This window comes from Ovis canadensis, chromosome 9 (genome assembly GCF_042477335.2).
Source record: "Ovis canadensis isolate MfBH-ARS-UI-01 breed Bighorn chromosome 9, ARS-UI_OviCan_v2, whole genome shotgun sequence".
Lineage (NCBI taxonomy): Eukaryota > Metazoa > Chordata > Mammalia > Artiodactyla > Bovidae > Ovis > Ovis canadensis.
This window is the reverse complement of record NC_091253.1, coordinates 43,647,047-43,673,627: the sequence shown is the minus strand read 5'-3', so window position 1 is coordinate 43,673,627 and position 26,581 is coordinate 43,647,047. Positions and strand designations below refer to the sequence as shown.

The 26,581-nt window shown below is 40.8% G+C and overlaps 1 protein-coding gene across 3 annotated transcripts in view; it reads right to left on the bottom strand.

Moving 5' to 3' along the window:
- SNTG1 (syntrophin gamma 1) overlaps positions 1–26,581 on the bottom strand; it is a 403,770-nt gene that overhangs the window by 103,363 nt on the left and 273,826 nt on the right. For all 3 annotated transcript variants that reach the window (XM_069600005.1, XM_069600004.1, XM_069600006.1), the window contains exons 5-8: positions 16,460–16,516; positions 7,913–7,970; positions 7,274–7,317; positions 7,142–7,183 (exon numbers count right to left, since the gene is read on the bottom strand). In XM_069600005.1, the coding sequence (XP_069456106.1) occupies positions 7,142–7,183; positions 7,274–7,317; positions 7,913–7,970; positions 16,460–16,516 (201 nt within the window). The remainder of the gene's footprint in view (positions 1–7,141; positions 7,184–7,273; positions 7,318–7,912; positions 7,971–16,459; positions 16,517–26,581) is intronic.

Below are 26,581 nucleotides of genomic sequence, written 5' to 3'. Positions count from 1 at the left end.
AGTTACTTCCTATGTATATATACACATATGTATATATATAAAACTTTGTTCATTCAACAATAAGAAAACAAACAACTGGATGTAAAAGTGGGCAAAATATGTGAATGGACATCATCAAAGAAAATATAAAGAGGGCAAATAAACATATGAACATATGTCCTCCATCATCTGTCATTAAGGAATCATACATTAGCAGAATGAGATACCCCTGCCCACATGGTTCAGATTCACAAACGTCAAGACACCAGTTGTGGCTGAGGATACAGAGCACGGGACACTCCTTTACTGCTGATGGAGGGACTGCAGAATAGCACTGCCGTTTCACAAGACAGTTTGACAGCTTCTTGTAAACTAAGTAAAATCTTACCATACAACCAGCAATATACCTCCTAAGTTATTAAAAAAATAAAAAACTAAAAAAAATAAAAATAAATAAATATGCAAAAAAATAAAACTTAGGTCCACACAAAAACCTACATGCAAATATTTATAACAGCTTTATTCATAATCACTGTGAACTGGAAGTAAGCACAACATCCTCCAATGGGTAAACAGAGTTAAAGAAAAACTGTAGTGAAATTGCTTAATATTCCCTTGTCCAGACCCTCAAATATTATTTGGTGCACAAAAATAAATAAATCATCGAGAGCTAGATTACATGGATCATTCTTCAGTGACATTGCTAAGTGAAAGAAGCCAGTCTGAAAAGGCTACATTCTCTATGATTTCAACTGTATGACATTCTGGTGAAGGCAAAACTCTAAAGACAGTGAGATGGTTATTTCCAGAGGATCATTGGTGTGGGGGAGGGGGAATGGTTGAGGAGGATATTTTAGGGATGTGGAAATCTTCTGCATGGTGTCATGATGGTGGCGACGCAATGCTGTGCACTTGTCAAAACTTGTAGAGTGTGCAGCAAAAGGTGAGTGAGCCTTGATGTGTGCAGACCTTTAAAGGAGTCATTTGGGAGGTTGAGGGATGTTAGGATGAAGAACAGAAGGCAACAAGATTGTGTTATCAGTGTCTGAAACCACTTCCCTGTAGGGCATGGGGGAGTGGAACTGACCTAAAACTAATGAAATCTAGAATACGAAAGGCAAAAAGGAAATGTACACCAGTCCTCTACTGTCCTCATGGAGTTTGCCCACTGGTGAGTGGGTTAGCCATCCTGATCCTGCTGTACATATGTACTGGGTTAGAACAATTAAATCGACAGATGGCAGATGGTTCAGTTCAGTTCAGTTCAGTTCAGTCACTCAGTTGTGTCCGACTCTTTGTGACCCCATGAATCACAGCTTGCCAGGCCTCCCCAGACTCACGTCCATCAATTCAGTGATGCCATCCAGCCATCTCATCCTTGGTCGTCCCCTTCTCCTCCTGCCCCCAATCCCTCCCAGCATCAAAGTCTTTTCCAATGAGTCAACTCTTCTCATACGGTGGCCAAAGTACTGGAGTTTCAGCTTTAGCATCATTCCTTCCAAAGAAATCCCAGGGTTGATCTCCTTCAGAATGGACTGGTTGGATCTCCTTGCAGTCCAAGGGACTCTCAAGAGTCTTCTCCAACACCACAGTTCAAAAACATCAATTCTTTGGTGCTCAGCTCTCTTCACAGTCCAACTCTCACATCCATACATGACTACTGGAAAAACCATAGCCTTGACTAGACGGACCTTTGTTGGCAAAGTAATGTCTCTGCTTTTCAATATGCTATCTAGGTTGGTCATAACTTTCCTTCCAAGGAGTAAGCGTCTTTTAATTTCATGGCTGCAGTCACCATCTGCAGTGATTTTGGAGCCCCCCAAAATAAAGTCTGACACTGTTTCTACTGTTTCCCCATCTATTTCCCATGAAGTGATGGGACCAGGTGCCATGATCTTCGTTTTCTGAATGTTGAGCTTTAACCCAACTGTTTCACTCTCCTCTTTCACTTTCATCAATGAGGCAGGTTATAGATAAGCAAAGGGAGGGGGCTAGTTCTAGTCGTTCATCTACGTGATGATGGCTTTCCTTGGAGGCAGCCATGTAGCGTCATGTTTAGCGTAACGTGGACATGGACATGGACATGTGTGAGTAGGTATGTGAGCACCTTGGCACACACACACACACACACACACACTCACACACACACACTCACACAAGCCTCCTGTCCTGTGAGCCGAGGGGCCTCGGAGGCACAGCTGCTCCAGAGCAATGAGCACCCAGCTCCAAGAACACAGTTTCTCAGATGTTCTCCAACAAGGGAAAACAGGGCCTCTGGGAGAAATGGCTGATTCCCGGCTTGGCAGGAAATGTGCAAGATGCACCTAGAACAACTTTTAGTGCCACAAACTGAAAAAGTGCTAAAAAAAAAAAAACCCCAAAACCAAAAACCGAAGTCCAAGGACTATTGCAAAGCAACACTAAAACCACTTGAAAAGAGCTTATAGCCCAGAGTACAAGGTCAAGGTCCACAACCCTTACTGATCTATCAGAAAGATGGAATAAAGTTTAAACATTGAGGATAAACAGACAAATCTCCTGTGCAGCAGAATTCCAGGGAACGTAGACAGACAGCCCACCCTGTGAGAGAGAAGCATGTTACCACTGAGGGCGGGGTGTGCACAGCGACCCCCTTCCTCAGAGCAGAGCATGGGGGGAGCATGCGGGGCCTCAAGCAGAGAAAGCTGAAGCTCAGCCTCTGCCCACAGCTGGCCACTCGGTCAGGAAGGTGCGTACACGTGGTGAGACGGGATGAGGATGGGCTGTGCCTCTGTGGCCTTCCTCCTGAAACACAAACACCCAGTCTAGTTGCAAGAAAAACACCAGAAAACTCCCAGTTGAGACATATTGCACAAAACAGCTGAGCAATACTCCTCAAACCTGTGAGTGTTATCGAAAAAAGAAGCCCTGGAAACTATGACGGCCCGGAGGAGCCATAGGACACTTGACAACTCCCTGTGATGTGTAATCTGGCTTGGATCCTGGGACAGGAAAAGAAACATTGGGCAAAAACCAAAGAAATGAAATGAAGTACAGACCCCTGTTAATAGCCAGGTAGGGACTGGCTGAGAGTCTGTAGCCAGGAGGAAAATTAATTAACTTATCTCCTGTGCTGTCTCTATTCATAACCTAATTAGGGGACAGACCTGTGAGAAGGAACTCCTAAAGGTGTTAATGAGAACCTAAGGATGTAAAAAAAGGCAAGTTCTGGATATTTTATTGCTTTTCAAAATCAAAGAGTTCTGGATATTTTATTGCTTTTCAAAATTCACAGATTCAATAAACAATATTTCCCACATTTTTGCCTTTGCACTTAATATTTCCTAAACCAGTGGGAAATATTAAAAGTTAAATTATTTCATGTGTGGCTTTAGTTGGTGGTAGTTGATACAAAGGAAAAAAGTCCAGTATAGTCATAGTCCTTGAGGAAAATATTAATCGGTTAGATCTTAAAACCTGTTTCCAAACTGAGAACATACTGGGAACTGTCAGCAGTTAGGTAAAACATGGTGTGTAACTCAGTGACAAGTTAACCTTTTTGTCAAGGTCTAAATTGATCTGTAGTCCCAAGTCACATCCTGAATGTGTTTCTTGGTAACTCACAAAACCTCTAGTATATAAACTAATGCCTCATTTTCAGATGATGTGATATAAACCCTTGCAATGTCATTTTCTGATTGAGCTAAAAAGGTAAATGTTATTTTTATTCCAATGAAAATTTTGAATTAAGCACATTTTATAACAATCAACATTATATTAAGCAATATTTTATGTTTCTCTTACCAAAATTTGATACCATTGCTTGAATGAATCCTTTAATTTACATAATTTGAGCTCCTCCTTCTGCTGTTGTAAAAATTACACACTCTGGTAGAGTTTGGTCCAAATTCACAAATTCAGAATTAGAGTGATAGTTATTTTCACTTCTAATTATCTAATGCTCTTTATGAGTAAGGTCATAACAACAAAGAGTGGATGAAACTCTTTTTTTAGGACATGTATGTCTCAAAGTTGGTGCCTGGGCTAATCCTTTTTGATATGGAAACTGGGAGCTTTCCTTTCTTGATTTCTTGTATCAAGAGGCCTCCCAGGGTGGGGTGGGTACAGCCTGGAGTGGAGATCACTCACCCCAGCTGGCAACGTGAGAAACAGATGCAGAAGCCATGATGATCTGTTTCTAGGCATTTGGGTAAAGAACTCCATTAACACAATCCCCTGAGCACCCAGGGATGGGGAGGAGGGATCCCCACGTACACAGGCCAGCCTGCAGCACATCACAGAAGCCATGGCTTCCTGTAGAAGGCAGCTAAGAACGATGCTGCTTCTAACAGCAGTGATCTGTGCAGGTGAACAAGAGAGAATCAGGTGCACAAACAACCTACGGTCATACCTTCTCAGTTTCTTTCTAAATTAAGGACTCTGAGGCACTGACTGAGGCACTAAAACTATCCATACCTCTCAGCTTGTGGTGCCTTTTTCTGCCCCTGTAAGTCTGGTCTTAAACATTTAATTAAAATCAGCCCCACTGAGGTGTCAGTCAGTTTGCTTACTTAGATAATTGACAATGAAGATAAAAAGTTGCTGATCGCTGTTGCAAAGTGAAAGACTGGAACCAGGTTAAAAAAATCAGTATCTACATTTTAAAGCTGATAAGTTTAAACTTCTCAAAAGAATAAAAGCTTATTATAAAGGGCCACATACGATTTGCAATACAATCTCAAGTCCCTTTTCTTTGAAACAGAATGAACACCATTCAAGCACGTTCCAATCTTTTAGACTGCAGCCATGAAATTAAAAGACACTTGCTCCTTGGAAGAAAAGCTGTGACAAACCTAGTAGCATACTAAAAAGCAGAGACATCAATTTTCTGACAAAGGATTGCATTGTCAAGTCTATGGTTTTTCCAGTAGTCATGCACGGATGTGAGAGTTGGACCATAAAGAAGGCTGAGTGCCAAAGAATTGATGCTTCTGAATCATGGTGCTGGAGAAGACTCTTGAGAGTCCCTTGGACAGCAAGGAGGTCAAACCAGTCAATCCAAAAGGAAATAAACCCTGAATATTCATTGAAAGGACTGATGCTGAAGCTGAATCTCCAATACTTTGGCCAGCTAATGAGAAAACTGACTTGTTGGAAAAGACCCTGATGCTGGGAAAGATTGAGGGCAGAAGAAGAAAATGGCAACAGAGAATGAGATGATTGGATGGCATCACTGTCTCAGTAGACATGAGTGTGAGCAAACACCAGGAGACAGTGAAGGACAGGTAAGCCTGGCGTGCTACAGTCCATGGAGTTGCAAAGAGTCGGACATGAATACTGAGCAACTGAACAACAATCACACATCTTTCAGGCCACTCTGATCTATTCAATCAAAGCCCCACACAGTTCCTGTAAGCTCACTGCATGTCTCTGAAGAACAAATCACAAACCAGACTCCACTGGTAGCATGTGTTTTTGGAAGAGAATGCACCTGTTCTTGCTCCCTGAACAATGAGTTTAACATCGCTCTGTACTTCTGAAAAAAAGACTAAAGTTAAAATAGCTCTGCTTACAGGGCTTTATTTGGAATTTACATATATTCAGAACAGAGCGGTCTCTGCTGTGCTGATTCTCATTTGTCTAAAAGTTTGTTCTCAAATGTTGCTTTTCCCTGTATCCATTTGATGTGGTGTAAGATCTGAAGTATATAAATTTTATGCGAGGCTCACCAGGGATGCCAAAGGGGACCAAGTAGGATTTTTGAAAGAGCAGAGGAGTGATGCAAAGGGACACTCCTTGTCCATCCCACGAAGAACCCTCCAGAACTCTGCTTGTGGAGCTGTAGCTTTTCAGACACTTGAAGCTGCCTTTTTGAGGTCTAAAATATGTAAATATGTCAGAAGAGTCTTCTCCAAGTAGCTGTTAGCAGAGGTGCCGCGTCCTCACAAACCAAATGAACTGAAGCTGTGAGAAGCTGAAGGCTCAGGGTATTTTCATTTTGTTTGACCCCTGAGTACAAACCTTTAAACATAATTTCTCCTCTCTCCTTTCCCATGTGAGCTGATATGGAAATTCAGTGAAGGTTCTATGAGTGTTATTGAATCAACCGTGAAAAACATTTCCCAAGCACCCGACACTGGCTGTTCTTTCTGGCATCATTTTTTTAAGTCCTCCCTCAGCCCCAAGGAAGCTCCTCCACCTCCCAGCTTCTCCCAAAGTGCCGATTAGAGGTTGCTGACATGAAACCACGGGGCTGGCTGATGAAAGACAAATTCCTGGGTCACCTACACCGAGTGAATTAGGACATCAGAGGCCCGGAATTCAGGTCTGCACGTTTACCTACATCCAAGAAAATTCACAATAAACACTGCTGACCTTTTTGTGTAGCTGCTGAGTGCTAAACCAGAGCCTTGAGATCAACTATCTCTAAATGTTGTCTCTCTCTCTCACACAGGCACGTGTGCACACACACATACACACACGTCTCTTAAGTCTCCTGCCAGTTTGAGCCCTGGGTGGGGAAGATGCCCTGGAGAAGAAAATGGCAACAGACTCAGTATTCTTGTGTGGAGAAACCCAAGGACAAAGAAACCTGACGGGCTACAGTCCATAGGGTCACAAAGACTCAGAAAGGACTGAGCAACTGAGAATGTATAAGATTTCAAAAACTTTCTAAGATTTAGAGGTATATTTCACCTAGAGATATGCTTAGTGGACATGCTCTGGTGGTGGTCTAGTCACTCAGTCATGTCCGACTGTTGTGACACTGTGGACTGTAGCCCATCAGGCTCCTCTGTCCATGGGATTCTCTAGGCAAGAATACTGGTGTGGGTTGCCATTTCCTTCTCCAGGGGATCTTCCTGATTCAGGAATCGAACCCAGGTCTCCTGCATTGCAGGCAGAATCTTTACTGACTGAGCTACAAGGGAAAACTGTGGGGATTAATTGGGAAACATAGCAAATAGCCCTCCTTTAGTATTTCTTGAATTACATTTTGTTCTGGGTGATAGTCACTGATCTGTTTCTAATGAAAAACAAAACAAGTAAGAGATTATTTGAAAATCTGATATCACACAGGACCAGTTTCATATGTTCCTAATGAAAAAAGGAAGTTTTTATCAATGCCATAAATCATTTGCACATGGGGAAAATAACAATATTAGAAAAGGTAAAGAAGACTCACCACTTCTTCATGTCTGCATTTTCTCACATTAATCCCATTTATCTGCAATGGAAAGTGAGAGAGAATTTGAAGAGCATACTGTGAACTGACTGTATCTTGGTGATACATGGAAAATAATGGTAAAATGTATACCTGGAGAATTGCGTCCCCAATAAACAGCAGTCCTGACAGTTCAGCTGTGAATGGAGAAGGAGAATTGGCTATGCCTGTCTACTTTCTTCACACAGAAGTAAGAATTCTTAATTCAATAAAGCCAAAACTGATTGAGGGCAAAAGCAAAGATGGAGGAGGATTAAAGGACAAAGTAATTAAAGGAAAAAGTAAAATGGTCTATAAGGGTAGCATCTTAAAAGATCCACAAGCAATGGAAATTTCCAAAAATAATCATATGATTCAGCTCAAGTACTGAAACACATGCTGAGACACTTCCATTTAATCCCATCATTTCAGATCTTACAGTCTGGAAGGACTAAATGTTTTCATGTTCCTATAAGTTTAAGGTGTCTATGAAAATGTCTAGATCTGGACAGTCAATCCATTGACGATAGAATCAGTTCCATGTTTCTTTTAAAGACCAGCCTGCCCCACCGCAGGGGGCTGGGTGTGGATAAGGGTCTGAAACTCCATAGTTAGAACCAGCCACATGTGGCCTGGTCATGGGAACTGGACTGAGAGGTTTCGTACAATCTCCTGGTTCTGAACTATAGCCTTGCTCCTCAGAACTGTGACTCACTCAGGAAGCAACCGTAGGACACCCTCTGAACAATTTACCTCTCTGCTCCTTCGAGATTTTTGAAACCACAACTGGAATGTTATGTTCCGCTCCCCCCTGGAAAGAAAAAATCACACGTTTTCACTTTTTAATCTCAAAAGAATAAAAACTCAGCTTTTTGTTCAGAAACTATACAGGCCAAGGATAGCAGGTGAACAGACACTAAATAGAATTTAAATAAACTCGTGGAATCACTCTATCAAGGAGACTGTGCTCCCAAGAAGCTCATCTGTTTATAATTTCACTGCGACATCCAAGAATTAATAATAGTTGACTTTGAAAATTTTAATTTTTTAAGATTAATATGGTGATGCCTTAAGAAGACATTTCCTCCAATGACCAGCCACGCTATCCATTGAAGAAACTCTTATTTCGGGTTCCAAACAGCAGACAATTATGCATTTCCATTATCTGGCTCAGCTGCTTTATGCTGAGAACCGAGTAATGGCCCGTTGGAATGCTAAGTGGCTAGACAGACCTCTGCCTGCATAAACTGGACAAAAAGCAGAGTGTGCATATGCTTAATGGAGGGGGCGAGGTCATCAGTATTATATGGAAGCGTATACTAAAGAACAAGCCTCCAAGAATAATGCAGTAGTGCTTTGGCTAACGGACCAAATGAGATAGGAAAAAATACAGAAAAATAAGTAACTGAACTTATGTGGAAGAAAATAAATTCCTGAAGTAACTGTATGAATTACAGTTTTATGTAACAGAGTTGAGAAGGTTGAAAGCAATAGTTTAAAAATCAAGTAAGTTCATTAAACAGTACGATTTCACATAGAAGGTAAGGATGGCACTTTTAATGTGGGTAGTTCAAAAGAAGATCTAAATTCCACTGGGGCTTCTGCAGCTTCAGAATAAGTAAATCCCTAAGCCTTTCTCCCTTCAAGGGCAAAAATTATTTTAGAATAGACAATTTTCCCCATGAATGTCCATTTTTAGCACCGAGTTTCAATAAACTTAAAAATAAGATAGACAATGCACACATGCTGTTGAGTTAGATTCTTGCAGCCCCATGGACTGTAGCGCCAGGCTCCTCTGTCCAAGGGATGGATTTCCCAGGCAAGAACACCAGAGTGGGTTGCCGTTTCCTCTTCAGGGGACCCTCCTGACCCAGGTATCGAACCTGCGTCTCCTGCATTGGCAGGCAGATCCTTTACCACTGAGCCACCTGGAAAGCCCAAGAGAGGCGATAGTCGAGAAAGCAGTGACTATGAAATTTTTCTTGACAAGTAGTCCTTTCTGCTTCGGGGGTATTAGGAAGAGATGTGATAAACAAATATTGGAATCTGCCTTACCCAGGGTGAAATTCAAACCCACCCATCAGTCCCCTGTTTTCACCACATCTCACCGAGCAGACACTCACCCCCCACTCACACCAGTTCTGGGCAGAGTCTCTGGTGTGAGCTTCCTCGGCTCTGGGTCCTGCTTTTGCCTCCTGGTCTGTGTCACGGTGCCCTGATCCTGTCCAGGACAGTCCTCACATGATCAGAGCCCAGGACTGTGACAGAGGGCACAGTGCACATGTGTGCTTCCAGAGCACAGGAAACCCCAAAGGATCAGGACCAAAGGAGCTTCATGTGTAGGGCTAGGGCTCTGGGTTCCCCAGGCCTGCATTCTGTTCTATCTTCTCCTATTATATTCATCAGCTTCTCTTCTACTGTCCTCTTCATTTCCTACATTCATCATGCATTTCCTTTCTCCTTCCCTTGTCCCCAACCACAGAGTAAGTTCTGCAATGGCGACGGACTTATTTATGTATTTGTCTTGGCTATTTGGTTTGGCTATTTGTTTCCTGCTTGTGTGCACATGCTAGGTGCTTCAGTCATGTCCCTTTCCTTGCAACCCCATGAATTGTAGCCCACCAGGCTGCTCTGTCCATGAGATTCTTCAGGCAAGAACACTGGAGTAGGTTACTTTGCCCTACTCCAGGTTATCTTCCTAACCTAGGGATCAAATTTGTTTCCTAAATTGAGGTAATATCTGTGCCTGGAATAATATGCTTTCTTAAGCTTTGAAATGTTTGTTGAATGAATAAGTGAAACAATGAACTCTAAAGCTTTCTCAGACCTAAAATTTTTCACTCTTGAAAATACTTTGCAGAAAGATTTTGAGTAGAAACTAAGAAGGTGAACAATGGAATCAAAGGTATATGGTTACAGATAGTTCCTAGAGATACTTCAAAAATGGGAAAAATTTTCAGAATACATCTCCATTTCTTAGAAGAAAATGCTGATTAAAACAAAGCATACAATGATGAAGTTTTATGTGACATAAAGAGAGAAAACAGACCCATCCAGATATGGTTCTGGTGTTGGGGGCAGAGGAGAACCCTATGCATGTCACTCTAGGCCGGCAGCTGGCGTCGTAGCACTCTCCTTCAGCTGTGTTTGCTTGTGGCAGTCTTCTCTCCTCGCAGTACTGAATTCAAAGGTTTTCTTGATGCTTGGGTGTTAAGCGCAGGCTACCACAGTAGGAGAGTGGGAAGCCTCTCCCAGGTTTGGTCTAGAGGTACCAGTTTTCTGAGGGTCAACTCAGCTATCCATCCTTCCCTCAATACCTGAGACTTACTACTATCTTTTAATAATAGGGTATAACTAACCCCTGTTTGGTCAACATTTTTCTTTTATATGTAAAATTGCTTCTGAAATTCCAATGATTTGAATCCAAAATTTTTACTATTTTTTAAATCAGACATTTGAGGCTCTGAGATAATTTTAAAGCTAATTTAAGGAGATCACTTTATTAATTGATTAGAGAGAGATTTTTAAGACAAAAGTCAGAAGATAAAATTGGAACTGAAGATCACTGTGCCTTCATTTATTTAATGAAACGTGAGAGCAGTCCAGCTTTATCAAAGTAAATTAGATTTAGCTCTGGACCTAACTAGGGAGATTCAAAACCTTCCAGCCAGAAAGCAGATAACATAACTCCCCCTGTTTACAATTGGTGACAGGCTTCACGTTGCACGTGGGATAAAAGCCAAGGTCCAGTGACCTCAGCCTCCCCTCTGCTTTATCCCGCACCTTTGTCCTTGTCCGCAAGCATGACCCCTTGGCCCCCAGTGCTTTTCCCCTTGACCCTTAGCCAGGTGTAAGGTTAAGACTCTGCTCACACACAGCCAGAGTCCTTCCATCAGCCTCTGTGCACATGCCCTGGGCCATGCCTGGGACCACATTTCTCTGCATGACACTTTGAACAGTGTCTCCTTTCCCTCCATAATATGAAGGACCTGAGGTCAGGGCAGATTGCCTTCATCATCTCTCCCCGACCTACCCTGAGGCCGGTCAGGCTGCAAGGCTTTTGGCCATGGTTTATAGAAAGTAAATGAATTACTCGAGCTCGGTTGATCCAGGGTAAAATGAAATTAGAAAAAGTGAGGTGACAATCTAAAGCGCATCCCAGAAAATATTAAAAAGTACACCACTCAGTTTTGAGAGAGCCTTTTCACAAAGGATAATCAATTCTATAGCTAGTTCTATAGTTACCAGGATATAAGGCCTCAGCTAAAGCATTTTGAGCTTGAGACTATACAGTGATTTTCCAGTATAACCGTGAAATTCCACTAAACCAAACTCAGTTATGTTTTTAATAACACTGGGAATCTTGCCAAATAAATCCTTTCAACTCAATCTTTTCATTACAATCAATCAGTCATATTCTGGGTTCCAGAAAGAAAAAGATAATAGATTTCAACATTACAGATCCATTCAGAGAAAGGAGAATACTTGTAAACAGAAAATCACAGACAGTCGACAGGAACAGGAGAAGCACCTAAAGGAACATCAATTTGAGAACATGGACAATGTTCTTATTCATCTGAATGCGGTGCTGATCTGCCAAAACCACTCAGCTTAGCTATGGGAAAGTTAATGGTCTTTCCCACATGATTTATGATTGCCTTCCTATGGAAATTCAGAGTAGGGAATCTGTAGGGGCAGAGAGCAGACTGCTGGCTGCCTGGAGCTGAGACAGAGTTGGGGGCGGTGGCTGAAAGCTATGGGTTTCTTCTTCAATTGATGAAACTGTTCTAAAACTGACTTAGTGAGAAGTGCACACATCTGTGAACATAATAAAAACCACTGACTTGTACACTTTAAGTTGGTAGATTGTATGGTATGTGAACTACAACTCAATAAGTTAGTTAATTTAGAAAATCATCCTTTGAATGATAATTCATCGGTGGTTTTACCTGGCCCTTGGAACTAGTGCACACTCTCTAACTGAGCTCGACTACCTGCCCCGCCACCTTCCTGTTTCTGTGGTGCAGAGGTACGTATCCCTGTTGACACTGGTGGAGACAGAAGCCTCAAAGAGTGAAAACCGGGCAAAGTGAGCAAATGAATGCAAATATGTGTGTGCTTGTAGCAATACTTGGTATCTACAGACTTTTGCCTGAAATCACTAATAAATTAAAATGCAGACATTTATGACAACTACTATGAAGATGTACATGTTTATTTGGTGAATCTGATACAATTAATACCCAGTCCTTGATGTTAGGAAATGGTTTGCTTGCTGCTGGACATTTCAATCCATCTATTTCAGTTGTAAGTAAACCAGAAGGCGAATAACTTAGAGAGGAAGCATTGTTGTTTTCAAATAGAGAGCACAGCAATAATTTCATGCTGGTTGTACAGCTAGAGAGAATATTTATTGGGAGTCAGGACTCTGTCATCAGCTTTGATGGGGGTTGAGGTACAGCTGTGCCTGTTACAGAAAATGGGTAAATAACCTAACCTCTTAATACTTAATCTTGTTGTCTATAGAGGTCCAACAACAGCTGTCGACTTTCTGGACACAGAATATATTTAGCTCAGAATCTGGCAGTTCAAGAGCGGTTAATAACTATTAGAAATTATTGTTTATAAATGATAAGATTTTAATGGTAATAACACTTAGAATTTCACATTGCTACAAAGTTCAAAATTTCAGATAGAAATCTTATCTTTGATCACAAACGTTTCCTTGATCCATCAACTTACTATTTAGGTAAAAAAAGCTGAGTCTTTTGAAAAATGCCCCATAAGACATCTTTCTAGTAATAATATTCAAAACACTCTTTCTCTAAAAGGTGATCCTTTTAATCACAATGACTTAATGATTTAATAATCACTTTATAATCATTTAATGATCATTTATGATTTAATAATATGCAGATGGATGGTATTGCACTTTAAGAGATAAACAGAAGAAAAATTAAAGTCTGACGAGGTCAAGATGACAGCTTTCTTTAAGGTGATTATACGGTGATTTTTAAAAGCAGAATGGGGCAAAACGCAAGGCTACTAAATCCCTGGGGGAGAAACACCGGTGATTATTGGGGATATAATGTGGAGACCATTACATTATTTTTAGAAATGCAAGTATCTGGATGGTCCAGATAAAAGAAAGAACCCAAAGATGCAGTAGGACCAGTAGTAACCTGGACTGGAACCAGAGGCCATGTGAAGATCAGTGTGGACGGCGGCACCTGCAGAGAAGCTGAGGGTATAACTCAGGTGGATGCAGGAACCTGAGCCCTTCAGAAAAGTGGCTTCAGGCTGAGAACCCAGGAAAGCAGGGGATTGTAAGAGGAGAGTTAAGTGATTCTATGTCCAGCTTTTTACTGAAATCTAAAAATACAATTAGAAGAGCTTGGCATTTTACTGAGAGGCAAACCAAAACAAAAACTAATACAAGGGGAAAACACCCAAGTTTGTGAATTCTGAGAGATATTTTAATTAAGGAAGACTGTTGGTCTTGGAAGCTGCTATGAAGAATTCCAAAGAACGGCCAGAAAAAAAGATCCAAAATTATAGCAGATATGGGAATTACTCTAAAAAGCAGTATGAGAGTGAAGATGATGTAAAAGGAAGGGTGGGAGCACAGAGGGCAAGAGAGTGCACCCCACACAGACCCTGGGAGCACTTCGCCGAGGGGGCAAGTGTAAGGCCTGCAGGCGGGCGCATTCCTCTCTGCTCTCAGCTCACCTTAGGGTCTGGGGGTGAACTGTGGTTTGGAGATGCAGGGCTGGGCCAGGTGTAAACGTGTGTGCCCACACCTCCAGAGTTCATCCCACTGCACCCTGGGTCAGCCACTCGACTTGTCGAGTTGGGAGATAAGCAAACAAATGGGCAACATTAAAATATGAATTCTGCTTTTTTGGCCAGAATACTTTCTTCAGCTGCCCCTTATGTTTAATTCTCAGATGCAAAGGAAATAGTTCACATAGATAATCACAGTAGGTTTACCCAATTTACAGGGTAAAGGAATTTGCATAAAATGTTGCCATTTAAAATAATTGAATGAATAATAAAAAATTACATTTTGAAATACCTTAACAGAATGATAGTTTAAAATCTTTTTTTTTTAATGTAGAAAAGCAAGAGTCAGTGGTAAGTACTGAGAAACCTAAAGTAGAAAACCCTAAAAGGAAAGTTTTCAGGCTGAATGGACAATATTCTAAATAAAAATATTAATGTTTTTTTATTTCTGGTTGGCTGGTTTGTCAGAAGAATTATAAAATAATTTCATATTTTTGTCAAATCTCCTAATATATGGCACCAATCATAATTCAAATATTGCTTCTGTAGCCTATATCTTCAATAGAAAATATATACTTATTTGATTTAGAAAATAACTCTATTACACATATAAGAGTTTTGTTTTTGCTGAAATAATGTAAATATTAAACTGAAATGATTTACTGGCAAAATTCTTCAGGTTTTAAGAATTATCTAGGCTTAAATGTGATATTTCAGTAAAATGAGTAACACTGTATTACTGGGTTTAACTCTAAATGGAAATTGAACAAAAAGAGAAGAACATTTCCATCCTGCACAGAATTCACACAGCTCCACTATCAGAAACATCAGTGCTGATGTCAGATGAAACCGCTGTCCTGATTGGATTTCAGCCACTTTCAGCTGATGTTCTCTTTTCATGGACAACATCTTCAGTGGTACCTTTAGATCCATCATGACAGTCTTAATACATATGGGAAAAAAAAAAGACAACAACAAGAAAACTTGCCTCTGTTTATTCTCACTGCCTCATTTCCACACCTTATAATTTGTCCTACGTCTCTCCTGGGCCTTATGTGATGATAAAGTGAAAGTAAAAAATATATCTTAAAATTAAGATTTTAGATAGAAATACTCTCATCGCTTGACAAGATCATGCTATTCCACACTGATCAGATTTTTGAATCATTTTCATAATGTAGCTAGAGCTGATGTTCGCCAAGCTTAGAGTTCTACTTTCCAAGCACCTATACTTTGAGTTGTGTTAAAATTTCATGAAATGTACACCTGAGATGTATGGCTTTCACCCAACACAGGCAAAGTATCTAACCCAACAACCAAGATAAAGTTACATTCCATTGATCTCTGCACAGATGTGGGTTTATGAAGGGCATTTAAAAATCACTGAGGTAATTTTTTCAATATTTATGTAATTTTCCATCCTTTTAAAATGTATACTTTGTTTCAATGATGTTAAATTGCAGATGTGTTACATGTTTAATAACCAACAATACACAGGAAGAAAAACCCTTTAAAATATGATAATGAATGGAACAGGAGAGAGATGGTCAATTTTAAAAATAATTCAGAAGTTAAAATCTTGAGTCTTCCTGCATATTTGGCACTAGGACATGAGGTTTTCAATTTCTTAAACAAAAAAAAAAAGAAAAAAGAAAACTGAACAGAAGAAAAAGACAACTGGAATCAAACCAATATTTAACTTACTATCAGACCTTATATGAACCTGACACACATCTTGGCTCCTTCTTTCACTGACAGCCCAGATTTTTCTGCTCTGACTGGTTAGAAGATATGCACACTTGAAGCCTGTACTTGAAATTCTAGATGAAACCACATAAAGAAAATTAATGAGCTGCATTCAATTTCAGATAAGGTAAACATCCCAAATGGGGCTTCCCTGGTAGCTCAGATGGTAAAGAATCTGCTTGCCGTTCAGTAGATCTGGGTTCAATCTCTGGGTGAGGAAGATCCCCTGGAGGAGGGCATGGCAACCCAGTCTAGTATTCTTGCCTAGAGAATTCCGTGGTCAGGGGAGCCTGGTGGACCACAATCCATGTGGCCAAAAGAGTTGCACATGACTGAGCAACTCCAAAATACTTTTCTAAAATTTCTAAATCCAAAGGTGGCTAAGATTTTGAGAGCCTATTTATTTTGCATCTAAGTGCAAATACTGAGAAGTTTTCTATAGGCACTCTTGTCTAATTAATTATCAATGAGCAAAAAGTTAAAGGGCTTTCCTGATGGTTCAGCAGTAAAGAATCTGCCTGCAATGGAAGACATACAGGAGATGTAGGTTCGATCCCTGGGTTGGGAAGATTCCCTGGAGAAGGAAATGGCAACCCACTCCAGTATTCCTGCCTGGAGAATCCCATGGACAAAGGAGCCTGGTGGGCTACAGTCCATGGGGTTGCAAAGAGTCGGACACGACAGCACAAGCACAATAGCACAAAGAATTAAAGTTCACAGAAATGCAGGCGTTAAGCACATGCTCTATAGGACAGATGGAGAGACAGCTACCTTGATGCTCAGTCCAAATCCTCCCACGGCCTGTCTCCGAATGGTCACTGTTCTCTCCTGAAAGACAGGTTGAAGAGTGGTTAGCGCTTCCTGCCACTGCACCTGCACACCATCTTCCTCCTCTGGGTTTTGCGCTTGTCCTTCAAGAGAAAGAACATTTTGTGACAGCATAAAGGCTCCAGGTTTCACAATAAATGGAGTCTTTTGGAATTTTTAAATCAAAGTCTAACCATTTGTTAATCTGATTTTGGTGTTGACCATCTGGTGATGTCCATGTGTAGAGTCTTCTCTTGTGTGGTTGGAAGAGGGTGTTTGATGGAGAAGCTCTATACAGTCAACAAAAACAAGATCAGGATGTGACTGTGGCTCAGATCATGAACTCCTTATTACCAAATTCAGACTTAAACTGAAGAAAGTAGGGAAAACCACTATACCATTCAGGTATGACCTAAATCAAATCCCTTATGATTATACAGTGGAAGTGAGAAATAGATTTAAGGGACTAGATCTGATAGATAGAGTGCCTGATGAACTATGGACTGAGGTTCGTGATATTATACAGGAGACAGGGATCAAGACCATCCCCATGGAAAAGAAATGCAAAAAAGCAAAATGGCTGTCTGGGGAGGGCTTACAAATAACTGTGAAAAGAAGAGAAGCAAAAAGCAAAGGAGAAAAGGAAAGATATAAGCATCTGAATGCCGAGTTCCAAAGAATAGCAAGAAGAGATAAGAAAGCCTTCCTCAGCAATCAATGCAAAGAAATAGAGGAAAACAACAGAATGGGAAAGACTAGATCACTTCAAGAAAATCAGAGATCGCAAGGGAACATTTCATGCAAAGATGGGCTCGATAAAGGACAGAAATGGTGTGGACCTAACAGAAGCAGAAGATATTAAGAAGAGGTGGCAAGAATACACAGAAGAACTGTACAAAAAGCTTCCAACCCAGAAAATCACGATGGTGTGATCACTCACCTAGAGCCAGACATCCTGGAATGTGAAGTCAAGTGGGCCTTAGAAAGCATCACTATGAACAAAGCTAGTGGAGGTGATGGAATCCCAGTTGAGCTATTTCAACTCCTAAAAGATGATGCTATGAAAGTGCTGCACTCAATATGCTAGCAAATTTGGAAAACTCAGCAGTGGCCACAGGACTGGAAGAGGTCAGTTTTCATTCAAATCCCAAAGAAAGGCAATAGCAAAGAATGCTCAAACTACCACACAATTGCACTCATCTCACACGGTAGTAAAGTATGCTTAAAATTCTCCAAGCCAGGCTTCAGCAATACGTGAACCGTGAACTTCTAGATGTTCAAGCTGGTTTTAGAAAAGGCAGAGGAACCAGAGATCAAATTGCCAACATCTGCTGGATCATCAAAAAAGCAAGAGAGTTCCAGAAAAACATCTATTTCTGCTTTCCTGACTATGCCAAAGCCTTTGACTGTTTGGATCACAATAAACTGTGGAAAATTCTGAAAGAGATGGGAATACCAGACCACCTGACCTGCCTCTTGAGAAACCTATATGCAGGTCAGGAAGCAACAGTTAGAACTGGACATGGAACAACAGACTGGTTCCAAATCGGAAAAGGAGTACGTCAAGGCTGTATTTTGTCACCTTGCTTATTTAACTTACATGCAGAGTACATGATGAGAAACGCTGGGCTGGAAGAAGCACAAGCTGGAATCAAGATTGCTGGCAGAAATATCAATCACCTCAGATATGCAGATGACACCACCCTTATGGCAGAAAGTGAAGAGGAACTCAAAAGCCTCTTGATGAAAGTGAAAGTGGAGAGTGAAAAAGTTGACTTAAAGCTCAACATTCAGAAAATGAAGATCATGGCATCTGGTCCCATCACTTCATGGCAAATAGATGGGGAAACCTTAGAAACAGTGTCAGACTTTATTTTTGGGGGCTCCAAAATCACTGCAGATGGTGATTGCAGCCATGAAATTAAAAGACCCTTACTCCTTGGCAAAAAAGTTATGACCAACCTAGATAGCATGTTGAAGAGCAGAGACATTACTTTGCCAACAAAGATCCGTCTAGTCAAGGCTACGGTTTTTCCAGTGGTCATGTATAGATTTGAGAGTTGGACTGTGAAGAAAGCTGAGCACCGAAGAATTGATGCTTTTGAACTGTGGTGTTGGTATAAGACTCTTTTGGGAACGCATGTACACCCGTGGTGGATTCATGTCAATGTATGGCAAAACCAATACAGTATTGTAAAGTAAAATAAAGTAAAAAAAAAAAAAAAAAAGACTCTTGAGAGTCCCTTGGACTGCAAGGAGACCCAACCAGTCCATTCTGAAGGAGATCAGCTCTGGGATTTCTTTGGAAGGAATGATGTTAAAGCTGAAACTCCAGTACTTTGGCCACCTCATGCGAAGGGTTGACTCATTGGAAAAGACTCTGATGCTGGGAGGGATTGGGGGCAGGAAGAGAAGGGGATGACAGAGGATGAGATGGCTGGATGGCTCCATTGACTCAATGGACGTGAGTCTGGGTGAACTCCGGGAGTTGGTGAAGGACAGGGAGGCCTGGCGTGCTGCGATACATGGGGTCGCAAAGAGTCTGATACGACTGAGCCACTGAACTGAACTGAACTGAACCATTTGTCATAATAAAAGGGACTGTAGTTTATTAAACTGTTAACCTCTCAAAAGTTAACTTCTTTCAATTTCTTTTTTGGACATAGACTGGAATCTGAGCTTTAAAACCTCTTTTCATTCCCATGATATGTATTTTTGTTGTCTAATAAGACAATTTTTGTTACAGAAAAACAGCTTAGTATCAGTGGTGAGTATGGTCTCCATCACTAACAGTCATACTGTTCATGGAGACTGGAGCACATGGCTAGGGGCTGCCACGTTGCAGCACATTAGTGGTCCATGTGCACATCTGGGGTTGAAACTCTGAATAAACCATGTTCACAATGACTGCTTGCTGGGAAGAGGAATGGGTTTTACAATTAGCTGACAGTCATAATGGGATTATGACAGTGGGATTATCCATTTTCAAAGGCAGCTCTGTTTTGCCTTCCACAACATAACCAATCATTCAGTCACCAGCATATGACACTTAAAAACCACAAAGAGTCACGTTTGGACAAATCCTTTAGTTTCTCTTAAAAAAAAAGACATCAATGTTACTGTTTTATGGTCTTCCTCTCTACATAATACATATTCTCCTGGGATGCTGAAGGGTTGAGAGCTTTTATACGCAAGCTTCTCCATTTATTTATAATCTTCTCATCTTCCTGAGCCCTCTCCTACCCAGGAAGGTTTACACTCCACCCATCTCCCCTGGTATCTGGGCAGATGTCTGTTTTCTTGTCCCTAAATGTCCACAAATTCCCTGTTTATTTGGCTACATTAGCCACTTTCCTAACTAACAGTCACCTAAGATGTCCCACCTGTGGTGGTTTAGACATTATATCTTAAAAAAATGTTATCATTTTAAAGGCAACGTAAAATATATTTAACAAAACTAGTTCTTATATTACTTTATGTGGGTTTTCTTTCTAAATAATGAAAAATTACTCTATACATTTAGAATCTAATCAATATTGATCCACACCATCACCAATAGCTGAGTCAGAGAAGCTCCAGCCCTGGAAGACTCAGAGGGACAAGTTGATTAAAGGTCACCTTTATTCTCACTAAGCAGATGCTGCTTCTCCAACACTGCTTGTCAAACTAAACCACGGTTCTTGGATAGCAGAACCATTTTCTTCACTCTGTTTCTGAACAGAATAAATACTTGATCCCTTAAAACAGTATCAAAACCAAGGTTATGGTTAATTCAGACAACCCACATCGACTCTCAAAATACAAATTTCAAAATGTAAGAACAAACACATTTTTTGCCACTTGTTTTAAAATTGAAAGATCATTGCTTTACAGAATTTTGTGATTTTCTGCCTTACATCAACAAGAATCAGCCATAGGTAGACCCATGTCCCCTCCCCCCTGAACCTCCCTCCCATCTCCATTACCATCCCACCCTTCTAGATTGTCACAGAGCCCCTGTTTGAGTTCTCTGAGTCATACAGCAAATTCCCATTGGCTGTCTATTTTACATACAGTCTGTAAATTTCCATGTTATTCCCTCCATACATCTCACCTACTCCCTCCTCCCCTTCCCCTGTGTTCATAAGTCTGTTCTCTGTGCCTGTTTCTCCACTGCTGCCCTAAAAATAAATTTATCTGTACTATCTGTCTATATGCATATGCAGATTCCATATGCATGCATCAGTAAACGATATTTATCCTTCTCTTTCTGACTTACTTCACTTTGTATAATAGGCTCTAGGTTTGTCAGCCTCATTAGAACTGACTCAAATGTGTTCCTATTTATGGCTGAGTAGTATTCCATTGTGTATATGTACCACAGCTTCTTTATCCACTCATCTGTTGATGGACATCTAGGTTGTTTCCATGTTCTAGCTATTGTAAGTAGTGCTGCACTAAACACTGGGGTACATATGTTTTGGTTTTGTCTTTTTTTCAATTTTGGTTTCCCCAGGATATATGCCTAGTAGTGGAATTGCTGGATCATATGGTAGTTTTACTCCTAGGTTTTTAAAGAAATCTCCATACCATTTTCCATAGTGGCTGTATCAATTTACATCCCCATCAGCAATGCAAGAGGGTTTCCTTATCTCCACACCCTCTCCAGCATTTGTTGTTTGTAGAGTTTTTGATGATGGCCATCTGACTGGTATTAGGTGGTATCTCATTGTAGTTTTGATCTGCATTTTTCTAATAATGAGTGATGTTGAGTATCTTTTCATGTATTTGTTAGCCATCTGTATGCCTTCTTTGGAGAAATGTCTGTTTAGGTCTTCTTTCCACTTTTTGATTGGGTTGTTTGTATTTCTGATATTGAGTTGTATGAGCTGCTTATATATTTTGGAAATTAATTCTTTGCCAGTTGTTTCCTTTGCTGTAATTTTCTCCCATTCTGAGGGTTGTCTTTTCACCTTGTTTGTAGTTTCCTTTGCTGTGCAAAAGCTTTTAAGTTTTATTAGGTCTCATTTGTTTATTTTTGTTTTTATTTCCATTACTCTGGGAGGTGGGTCATAGAAGATCGTGCTTTGATTTATGTCATCGAGTGTTCTACTATGGTTTCCTCTAAGAGGAAAGTTTCTGGTCTTACATTTAGGTCTTTAATCCATTTTGAATTTATCTTTGTGTATGGCATTAGGAAGTGTTCTAATTTCATTCTTTTGCATGTAGCTGTCCAGTTTTCCCAGCACAATTTATTGAAGGAGCTGTCTTTGCCCCACTGCATATTCTTGCCTCCTTTGTCAAAAATAAGGTACCCATAGATGCATGGGTTTATTTCTAGACTCTCTATCTTGTTCCATTTGTCTATATTTCTGTTTTTGTGCCAATACCATGCTGTCTTGATGCCTGTAGCTTTGTAGTATAGTCTGAAGTCAGGCAGATTGATTCCTCTAGCTCCATTCCTCCTTCTCAAGACTGCTTTGGCTATTCAGGGTCTTTTGTGTCTCCATATGAATTGTGAAAATTTTTTGTTCTAGTTCTGTGAAAATTTCCATTGGTAAATTGATCAGGATTGCATTGAATACATAGCTTGCATTTGGTAGTATAGTCATTTTCACAATATTGATTCTTCTTACTAGGAACAGGGAATATCTCTCCATCTGTTTATGTCATCTTTGATTTCTTTCATCAGTGTCTTATAATTTTCCCTATATAGTTCTTTTGTCTGCTTAGGTAGGTTTATTCCTAGATATTTTATTCTTTCTGTTGCAATGGTGAGTGGAATTGGCAATGCATTTTTAGCAGCAAGCAGCATCACCAGAAGTTTCTAGAATGTCTTGCACAGCAATCATCGGACAGGAGGACAGCTTGGTGAGTGAGTTCTCCTGAGCAGTGGAGTGTGTGTGAAACCCGGCTTTTCTCTGAAAGAATGGCAAGCATGCAAGTTATCAAAGGTCTGTGCAGGGCCTTATTCACTCTGTACGATGCCCTCCCATCTTTGGGGGGAGCATATTTAGAACAGGTTCCAAATCAAATACAAAACTGCTGATGCAGAGAAGAGTTTGGAGAGACCAAAGAGTCAGCAGAACCTGCTGGAACTCTCAGAAGCAGCACTTATTTTAATGTTTTTTAAACACACAGGCACACGCATGCTTGCAGAAGCAGCCAGCACCTGTGGATGCTGCTGCTTCATTAGCTGACTGCTAAGAAAGTGGGGAGACAGACAGGACAAACGACTTTGTGCTTTAAAGCCAGAACTTTAAATTGGTGCCTGCAGGCAGCAGGAGGCATGTAAAGGCAGACCACCGTTTGGATGTCACCTGCTGACACTCTGTCATAGTCTGTGTGCCACCTGAGCTATGCCCCCAGCCCCTCCATTCCTCCCCACGTGGGGGGTCTCCTTCCTGCCCCAACAGTCAAGGGAAAGAGAGACAGTGTTAATGGATTGTTTCAGCTGCTCACCTCTAAAATTAGAGGCTACCTATAAGTTAGCTGGGAGCTGTATTTAGTTATCACAGCGTGAGTTTCATAAAAAAGTTGCCTAGCAACAAGCCACTGTCCTTTGGGAAACCAGGTATAATCAGTTATTTTATTTCTTAAAACACAAAATTGAGTCAGGAGCTCCCATGCACTCATACACATGAAAAGCCTTCCTTTAATCTTCCTGTTCCTCACAGGACAAAATGATGGAGCCCAACAGCAGTGCTGGCTTGTGTGAAGTTGTGTTGTGCACCTGAACCCATTCATGTTATGAAAAAGACACTGCTATCAAATACATAATTATTTTCACCCCTGCTCTCTGAAAGATTATATTTGACATACTCTCCACATTTACCACCTGAACTGCATGTGAACCAGTATGCACATGTCACCAGAGAGAACACAGTGCTCTTACACACCCAAGGAATGGACATTTTCGAGACATGTAGTGAGAAGAGAGGAAGTCATGAGAACGAGGCAGAAACTAGAGAGATTACAGTGAAGAAGTGGACTGATTTTGTGTGATAGATGCAAAGAAGATATACAAGAGAGAAACAAGAAAAATCGTGAACTCTTTTTGACAATTCAAGAAAAATAACTAAACCTCAAAAAAAGAATAATAACAAGACAGTAGCTTCTGATTACTAAAAACCTACTGTGTGCACATGTGGGTCTATTAACACTCATGATGATTTATTAAAATACACTGTGACCTTGACTGTCTTTTCCCACTAGTTTTCTGAGTTCTGAATCTATATCTTGCTCACAGTTGTATCGGTAGAATTTAGTATTGGGCCTAAATCAAAGTTAGATAATCATGTGCTAAATGAATAAAGAGCTTTCCCCCCCGCATTTTCATTTCAAACACGGAATCATTGCAACAGCCCAGCTGCGTAGGCAGCATTGTCCCAATTAAGAGTGAGAAAATGCAAATGCAAATGAATTGAAGTAACCTGGCCAAGATCCAACTCAGGATGGAAACGAAAGTTTCTCAGATTCTACTGTCTTTTCCATTACACAGCCCTGAGATGAGGTGGAAAAATAAGATGAAAGAAACAAAGATAACTGAAAAATCTGGGTATGCTGTGACAAAGGGAAAGAGTACTTAGAAACACCATTCTCCCCTGAGATGGGGAACAAGGCAGGCACGACCCTCACCACTGTCCTTCAACTTCGTGCTGAAAGTTACAGGTAGCACAACGCAGCAGTGATGGGAATGAAAAGTCTGTGGATTAGAAGGGAAAAAAGAAAATTGTCTTTGTTCTCTGTCTATGTAGAAAATGCCAAAGAATCAACAAAAATCCCGTGGAACTAAAAGTAATTACAGCAAAGCCACAGAGACATAATTAATACACAAAGTTTGACTGCTTTCCTGTATATCAGCCATGAGAACAGAAACTTGAGATTAAAATCGCAGTACCATTTATAGCAGCCCGTTAAAAAGGGAATGCGTGTGCTTAGTTGTTCAGTCGTGTCCGACTCTTTGTGACCTCTTGGACTGTGCAGTAGGACTTACAGCCCGCCAGTTTCCTCCATCCATGAGGAATCTCCAGGCAAGAATACAGGAGTGGGTTGCCATGCCCTCCTCCAGGGGATCTTCCCAACCCAGGGATCGAACCCAGGTGTCCTGCATTGCAGGGGATTCTTTACCAGCTGAGCCACCAGGGAAGCCCCAAGAGGGAATATTGTGGTACAAATCTAACAAGTAAAGGTTTTCCTAGAGACTCAAATGGTACAGGGTCTGCCTGCGATGCAGGAGACCTGGGTTTGATCCCTGGGTTGGGAAGATTCCCTGGAGAAGGGAATGGCAACCCACTCCAGTATTCTTGCCTAGAGAATCCCATGGACAGAAAAGCCTGGTGGGCTACAGTACATGGGGTCTCAAAGAGTCAGACATAAAGTCACAAAGAGTCAGACACGACTGAACAACTAACCAACAATGACAAAAAGTTTCCTATGTGGAAAACTATAAACTCTGAGGAAAGAAATAAAAAATGAGGAAGGTAAAAAGAAATATTTTATATTTGTAGACCAGAAGACTCAACATTTTCAAGACACTGACTCATCCCACTTGATCTATGGAATCGATAATCCTAATAAAACTCCAGCAAGCTGCCTGTGGGTGCTGGAAGCTGGCTCTCGGGTTTGTGTGGAGAGGACCCGTAACAGCCACGTGATGCCGAAGCAGAGGACAGAGCCAAAGGATCTGGGATCTCTGTCTCAGACCTGCTGTAAAACTGCAGGAATCAAGACAACACAGTGGCTTTTCTTTTAAGGCTAAACATACAGATCAGCGGGATAGAACAGCAAGCCCCAAAGTTCAGGAGAAGGATGACGGTGAGAGTTGTAAAACAACGTGAATGTACTTGGTGCTGCTGAACTTTACAGTTGAATGTGCTTAAAATAGTATTTTTATATCATGTGAATTTTACCACTATAAAAAAAAATTAAAAAATAGTTCTTGAGAGCTATAATTCATGTACCTTTACACCAGCCACTTGAAAGTGCATTATTTAGTGGCTTTTAGTATTGTCTCAGTTATGTATCCATCATCACAATCAATTTAAGAGCACTTGTCGTTTCAAAATGTTGCTGGAACCCATCACTCCTGATCCCCTCATTCTAATCTCAGCATGCTAATCTACACCATATCTCCATGGTGTCCACCTCTTGTGGACATTTCACGTTAATGAAAATGCACAGCATGTGGTCCTGTGTGTTTAGCTTCTCACTGTGATGCTTTCAGGTTTGTTTGTCCAGATTGTAGCATGTACCAACACTTTGTTTTCTAAGCTGCCCGCTAACCTTCCTCTGTGTAGATACACCACAGTCTATGGTCCATTCCTCCACCTCTGGGGTATTTATATGATTGGGCTACTATGACTCATGCTACTGTGAACATCTGTGGGCACATTTCTGTGTAGACATGTGAGCTCATTTCTCCTGAGTGTCCTCAAACGAGTGATACTGGGAACTTCCGGCTGTTCCACCCCACGGACATTGCACATCCTTCCCAGCAGGGTCTGAGAATCTCTGCTTCTCTGCATATTGAGGACCACTTGCTCTTTTCTGTCTTTTTGATGATAAATATCTTAGTGGATATAAAGTGGACCTTGCTGTAGTCTTGACTTCCATTTCCTGAATGGCTGATGGTGTCAAGCATTTCTTTTTCCCTGTTGGCCATTTATAAATCTTCCTTGAAAAAAATCTCTGTTCAAATCCTTTGCTCATTTTTATTGGCCATTTCACTAATGAGTTGTAAGCTTCTGCCAGATTCTTGAAGGTTACTTAGGCATATAGAGAAATCTGGGTTGCTGGTTCTTTCTCTTCAGTAGTTGAAAAATACTGTGCCCCTTCCTTCTGGTTTCCATTGTTTCTGGGGGGAAAATCTACTATCATTTGAATTACTTTTTGCCTATTGCTAAAGAACAATATTGTTTTTTTCTTGCTGCTTTTAAGTTTTTTTCTTTGTCTTTAGTTTTCAGGATTTGACTAAGATCTGTCTTGACACAAGTTTCTTGGGTTTATCCTTTTGAGATCTGTCCTACTTCTTTAATGTATAAGTTTACATCTTTGGCAAAATTGGGGGAGTTTTCAGCCATTGTTTCTTCAAGCACTGTTTGAGCT